Source organism: Punica granatum, chromosome 7, assembly GCF_007655135.1.
Source record: "Punica granatum isolate Tunisia-2019 chromosome 7, ASM765513v2, whole genome shotgun sequence".
Classification (NCBI taxonomy): domain Eukaryota; kingdom Viridiplantae; phylum Streptophyta; class Magnoliopsida; order Myrtales; family Lythraceae; genus Punica; species Punica granatum.
The window spans coordinates 8,803,944-8,810,654 of record NC_045133.1 but is presented as its reverse complement, the minus strand read 5'-3'; the positions used below and the strand labels follow the sequence as shown (position 1 = coordinate 8,810,654).

Sequence of the window (6,711 nt, the reverse complement as noted above, 5' to 3'; positions counted from 1 at the left end):
TAATTTTTACAATATAAATTATTAAGATGTTTTTAAAATTGTGAAACTCCTTCACCCGACAAAAAAAAAAAAGGCAAAGCTCCGGATAAGGCAATTTGCGAGGCTCCGGATGAGACATGTTGGCTAAGCTAACTCAGTGGTTGATTACGTGGCTCGCATGGCTAGGGATGACTTAGGTAACACTGAGGATATTGTACATTCTGATGACCCACCCAGAGGGCTTCTCGAACTCTTATTTGCTGACCTTGTTGGTGCTTCGAGCACCCGTTCTACGTGTATTAGCCGCCCTCTGCTGACGAACATTGGCTAATTGATATGATGATAGATATAATATAACCCTTTTCACCGAAAGAAAAATATTTTCAAAATTTATTTATGTTAATAGCCCGTCATATGCGGGGAAATAATTGATTAATATTTTATGCTTTTCCATAAGGTCCGTGTCCAACTTCACACTCCAAAAGGACATATGTTCCAAAACGATCACTTTCAGTTTCCCCAAGAAAAAGAAAAAAGAAAAAAGAAATAAGGAAAGCCAATCACTCTCTCTCTCTCTCTCTCTCTCTCTCTCTCTCTCTCTAGAGCATGATCAGTCCGTACACATGTATTGCAATGCCACCATATCAACGAGGGTGTGCATGTATGCACATACATATATATATATATATATATATATCCGAGGTAGAAGAGAGAGAAACTATTGACGAAAGTCTTGTTCCTGCTTCCTTCTGGTCAGTCGGTTCCTTTGTTCGTATCAGGTGAGCTTCAATCTCCCCGTCTTCTCTTCCTCCAGAGTCTTACCCGCCAGAGAATAGAAAATCTTGCAAACTTCATTACATTTCCCAGCAGACGTTTTGTTCCTATTGTCGTTTATGGTTTTATCTGTCAAAGGTTTCTACTTTTTATCCAGCAGTGATGGCAGGTTTGACCCTTTCATCTGTCTTTTGCCCTCTTGGTATTTATTGATTGTTCCTCGCGTGGATAGTTTGCCTGCTGTTGTCTGACATGCCAATTTGGGATTTATCCTGTAATTGCGGTTCTGGGGTTGCATCTTTTGTATTCACATTCTTTCGATTTGGTCTTTGCGGATCGTTTGATTTCTCAGGCTTGTTCCTCTGGCATTCCTAGTTTAGTATGTTCTGACTGCTGAAACTCTGGTGTTCTTTAGATTTGTGGTCTCTGGGTAAACGCTGGATTTCTAATTACGGACACAGTCTTCTCCTGAAGTTATTATAGATAATACTTTCTGCATTTAGAATCGAGAAAGGGTAAAAAAGGGAGCATTCATAGACCTCTGCAGGGTATTGTCCCACCAAGCACCCTGCTCTTCTTTAGTTCATCAGAAGAGTTATCTTTCCCGCATCTGGACTATATGGTTTTATGGCATCAATCTAGGAAAGCTTGAACATTTACTGATGATCTTGCCTTTTTATGTGTTGTGCACTTGCAGTGACCAAATGGTGGAGGAGAAGTGCTTGATTGCAAAAGACGTTACCCAAGTGAGCTCTAGTTTTTTAAAACTGCGTAGTACTTTGTTTACGGTTCTATGTTCAGCATCTTTGATCTGTTTTATTCCTTGTTGTTGACTTCCTTTCTCGTGGGGCAATACAGCTGATTGGGAAGACGCCATTGGTATATCTCAACCATGTGGTGGATGGCTGTGGGGCCCGAATTGCTGCCAAGCTGGAGATGATGGAACCCTGCTCTAGCGTCAAAGACAGGTACTTGTGCTATATAACCAGCTCCTTCTTTCTATCAAATGTTTGGGGGATGGTTTCGGAAACCAATATACTTTGTTATGACCATGAGTAATTGTTATTTTCACCTTCAGGATTGGATATAGTATGATAATAGATGCAGAGGAGAAAGGTCTCATTCGTCCCGGAGAGGTTAGCCATTGCTTCTATGCGTAATAACAATAACTGAAGCTTCTTACTTGGTCGCTTCTTCATTATATTCCAAAACATTTTGTTACTCTTGTGAAATGATGCTCTATGCCTTGAAGCCTCTGTCATGGTCATAAGAGAGCTCTATAAATACTATTGGTTTTTGGCTTCCTTGGATTAACTGAACCACGAATAATATCGGAAACTCAAATCACCACTTACAATCCTCACCTTCCATTATCTTTCCTGTAGTTGTTATTTTTATATTCGCCATATTTAAGGCCCTTACAGCACCGAAGTCAAGTCATACCCGCTCCTCACGTAATGGTGCTTGTGCTAGTTTAATTATTGGTCTAGTTCAGCCTCATAGACAAACTAATTTGACTTTTGTATATTCGAGTTCAGTTAGTTCTGCAACTTTTTACTTGAAGGTGTCAGCCCAGTCGACTATTTGGTGCGACGAATGGCGATCTTAATGACCTGTGATTCTGTTCTCTTTGATATCTGTTGCTTCCTATAGAAGAAAACATACCATATTTAATGTGTATCTGTCCTCTCTTTCTACCCTAATTATGCACATTTAAAAGATCGGAAATAGCAAATGTAATGACGAGACTCTGACCATCTGATCGGAAATATCAAATGTAATGACCTGTGATTCTGTTCTCTTTGATATCTGTTGCTTCCTATAGAAGAAAACATACTATATTTAATGTGTATCTGTCCTCTCTTTCTACCCTTAATTATGCACATTTAAAAGATCGGAAATAGCAAATGTAATGACGAGACTCTGACCATCTGCTCTCTAAGTGAGAGGCCACGTCAATGATTTAGACTTATTGCTCGTTTGTATTCTTAATAATGAGATGGAAAATTGTTTCTTTCTGATTCATGTTTGATATGGAGTTCATGTATCTTCCTCCTAAACCTTTAGGGAAAGTTGCTTTATATGGTACTATCAGTCATTTTCTTGATTTTGAATCTTGTCAACGACCTATTTTCTTTTATTTATTGTCTCTATTCCCATGGCATGCTGTTCTTTGATGTCACGCGTCAAAGCTAATGTTTGGGAATGGAAACAGACTTGCTATACATTGTTGGCATCACTCCACTGGTTAAAACTTCTTAACTTTAAAGTTTCCCAAGTGGAAGTTTCACTCTCAGTGTAATGGTGCAGAGTGTCCTGATTGAGCCAACGAGTGGTAACACTGGAATCGGCCTTGCATTTATGGCGGCAGCAAAGGGCTACAAACTAATAATCACAATGCCTGCATCGATGAGCCTTGAGAGAAGGACCATTCTCCGTGCATTTGGGGCCGAACTTGTCCTCACGGATCCAGCGAGGGGCATGAAAGGTGCCGTCCAAAAGGCTGAAGAGATATTGGCTAAGACACCAAATGCTTATATACTCCAGCAGTTTGAAAACCCCGCCAACCCAAAAGTACGTTTCCTTACCAACCAACTTGGAAAATTATGCTACCTGTGGATTTGAGAAGCTTAAGGGCCATTTAGGGAAATAATTTTTTCCTTAAAACTTGGTCATGGAATCAAGTCAATGGTGTGTGGTTATTTGTTTCTGGAAAGCAGTTTGGCTAAAACTGACACTGATAATGTGACGCAAGCAACGAGCAACTTTGCTGGTGACAAGAAGATAGTTGTAAAAAGTGGCCACAGTTCCCAGCACCAGGGAAATGACGAGGGGCTGTTTCAGTTGAAATTTATTCATTTTGCACACATATTTTGTGAAAAGATATATATAGCCCAAAAAAAGGAAAAAAGTTGACAATTGAATAGACTAGCAAGTTGGCTTTGTTGTTAAAAAGTGTGTCAGTCGTTTTCAGGATTCTTCTGAATACTGCATCGTTACTATGTTCTCTCACTTCTTAGATACATTACGAGACTACTGGGCCAGAAATATGGAAAGGTTCGGGGGGGAAAGTTGATGCTTTTGTTTCCGGAATTGGTACTGGGGGCACCATTACTGGTGCCGGAAAGTATCTCAAGGAACAAAACCCGAATATTAAGGTCACAATTTCTTCTCTTTTTCCTAAGAGCCCCTCTTAATTTCTGCTTAATTTTCTTATATCTCAAGTTGCTTTTTGGGCGCTTACCCTTGTTACTGCTTTCAGCTTTATGGTGTGGAACCGGTTGAAAGTGCTGTTTTATCTGGAGGGAGACCTGGTGAGCTCTTATACTTATGCCCTACCTAAATTTTCTTCTAGATATCGCAAAATCTTGCGACTTTTTCATGACCCTTCAAGCCTGCAATATTTTTTGCTTGCAATTGTTTTATATTGTGCCATTTTCTGTGGTAAATATATATGTATATATCTTTAATATTTGCCCATTATTCTTGCCCGCACAACAGGTGGTGCCACAGATGTATGAACAGTTTTCTGGTAAAATATCTGGCAATTATGACCAAACATTAAACTACTGATTTTTATTTTTTTTATTTTTTTGTAATATGATTTCTTCCAGCTTAATAATTGATTTGAATGACCAGGCTTGACATTTTATAAAAATAGGATGGTATTTGGACTGACAAAAAATCGTTTTTCTTGTTAATTCAATAAAAAAAAGCCTAAAATATTTGCAAACTGGATGAGAAGGCGTTCGCATTGAGGAGAGGGATAGGCAAGGAGAGTAAGTCAGGAGAAAAGTGGTGGGTGGTGTTTAAATAAAGGATCTAATTTGACTGAAAGGCATCTGCATTGGTGTTTAAGTTAATTAAGTGTTTAAATGATCTAATTTTTTCCTGTTGATCTACTATAGGAATATTTATTATCGTGCATTTGTTAGTTTCAATTTTTCCTTATTGTTGGCCTTTATGCTGTTGGGTTCAAATATTTCCTTTTTCCTTTTTTAATGTTAAGTTCAAATATCTCCTGTTAAATCCTCAGTTTTCACTGCATTACAATTTACAAACACTTAGTTAAATTGATAAAATGCTGACTGAAACTGCTTGTTCGGTAACTTTAAAGGCCCACATAAGATCCAAGGTATCGGTGCTGGTTTTATCCCCGGTGTTTTGGATGTAAATTTGATCGACGAAGTTTTACAGGTAATTTGTTGAGCATTTTCGTCATCTTCTTAGTGAGGACTATAATTATGATTTATATGCTGATTGCTACTTACTTTTGGTATTAATACACTATTGACTTTCTAGATCTCAAGTGAAGAATCTATTGAAATGGCAAAGCTTCTTGCACTGAAGGAAGGCTTGCTGGTAAGTTTCAGGACTGTAATAAACTTTTTCCATTGCATGTCTGTTGGAATTTCAGTTAATGGGTGATAATAACGTCATCCTTTGGTTGGCTCACGATTAACGTTTCCAGGTAGGAATATCGTCAGGTGCTGCTGCTGCTGCTGCAATTAAGATCGCCCAAAGGCCAGAAAATGCTGGAAAACTCATCGTAGTAAGTGCTTTTTCTCTCTCTTTTGTGCATCCAAGCACTCTGTCTCGTGACATAGTATTTGACAGCAAACAGATCCTCTATTAATCTGCTCCTTTGACTCGAAACCATTTCTTTTTCTTTTCTGCGGTTCCTCCTTTCACGTTTTTGTTTTTCCGGGTTTGATTATCAAGTGTGTGGTTAAGTTGTTCAAAACCTTTGGTGCCTCATCAGGTGGTCTTCCCCAGCTTTGGAGAAAGGTACCTGTCTTCTGTGCTGTTCGAGTCTGTGAGACGAGAGTCCGAGAACATGGTGTTCGAACCTTGAGGATACCCATCGACAGAAGCAAATGCTGTGATATGTTTATTCGAATGTGATGTGAGATAGAGATGTGCGATGATTGCCTGCGAGTCTCTCTTCTTTCCTCTGGGTTTTCTGGGCATAATCGATGTTTGGAGTTGTACCTATCTTTTCTCGATGAATAAGCTATGTTATGAAAACATGCAAAACTGCTGTACTGTTGTGCAATGAAAGTTGTGACTTTGCAAATTTGATTTGTGAATTTCTCGTCTATTGGAAGCGGCTTTACTGGATTTCTCGTCTATTGGAGTTTTGGGCTCTTGTTAAGTATCCGCTTTTGACTCTTCACAAACCTGACTCTATTGGAATGGGCCGTCGCAACAAATGTAAATTTTTTTTTATAGGTAAAAAGGGTTTGAGAGGCGACCGGCGTAGCAATCCTGTGAGGGCGTAACCATATAGGCTTGAACTCACCGCGAAATGTTCAATTTGAATCATAGCTATATCAGAACTCGAGGGTCTGGGATTGTCACCGCATTCCAAATGAAATATTAGAGGAGCAATAAGGGATTTTTCCCCTTATTTGTTCCCAAGTTTTGAACCCCGACTTTGTGCTTGGAATACTAGTGCTTTCATCAAAACTAAGCTACTCATTGGTGCCTTTTGAGAAGTCATCCCACACGTAGACGTGGGAACGCCTGCTTGTCACATAGACATATGAGCAAGCGGGAAACTTAGAGAAACGAACACGAGCCTCGATCGCAGTAAAATGATATGTTATTTGAGGAAAAAAAGTTTGCTGAAATGACATTATTCTCGATTTGAGACCAAGAGATCCGGGTTCAATTCGAGATACGGCTTTTTGTGTCCTACATCTCATCTCCCCATGTACCCTTTTTAGGTCCTCGGACCTCGTTGTAACTGAAAAAGGTTGTTCGTTATTTCTGACTGAAGATCTTGTTATGCGAGAAGCCGGTCACGTCAAGAAACCAAGGACCCGGGGCCAAATCGGGACGCGGACATCCTGGCCCAGCCCAATGGAGGCCCAATAAGAAGAAAATCTCGCCAGCCATGGTTGCTCCCACCGCACGTGTCCTTCACGCGTGCGATGCACGCGCTCTGGGAACAGC

General features: G+C 39.8%; 1 protein-coding gene across 2 annotated transcripts; it reads left to right on the top strand.

Annotated features, from left to right (window-relative positions):
* The first annotated feature begins 609 nt into the window (after positions 1-609).
* LOC116214794 (cysteine synthase) lies at positions 610-5,874 on the top strand. Of its 2 annotated transcripts, none has more exons than XM_031550255.1 (11): positions 610-758; positions 1,451-1,499; positions 1,612-1,721; positions 1,832-1,889; positions 3,064-3,327; positions 3,774-3,911; positions 4,016-4,067; positions 4,871-4,950; positions 5,056-5,115; positions 5,225-5,305; positions 5,516-5,874. In XM_031550255.1, exons 1-11 carry the CDS (start codon positions 613-615, stop codon positions 5,606-5,608), a joined length of 1,131 nt encoding a protein of 376 aa, XP_031406115.1. In that variant the 5' UTR covers positions 610-612; the 3' UTR covers positions 5,609-5,874. The 2 variants fall into 2 exon arrangements, with proteins under 2 accessions (XP_031406115.1, XP_031406116.1); XM_031550256.1 differs by lacking the exon at positions 610-758 and adding an exon at positions 899-922.
* The last annotated feature ends 837 nt before the right edge of the window (positions 5,875-6,711 follow it).

Bases quoted from the DNA above. Each gene is read 5' to 3' on its own strand.
- LOC116214794 (XM_031550255.1), top strand. From the start codon at position 613: ATGCCACCATATCAACGAGGGTGTGCATGTATGCACATACATATATAT. The intron at 1,500-1,611 runs GTGAGCTCTAGT...GGGGCAATACAG, and splicing joins TTGCAAAAGACGTTACCCAA to CTGATTGGGAAGACGCCATT. The intron at 4,068-4,870 runs GTGAGCTCTTAT...GTAACTTTAAAG, and splicing joins TTTATCTGGAGGGAGACCTG to GCCCACATAAGATCCAAGGT.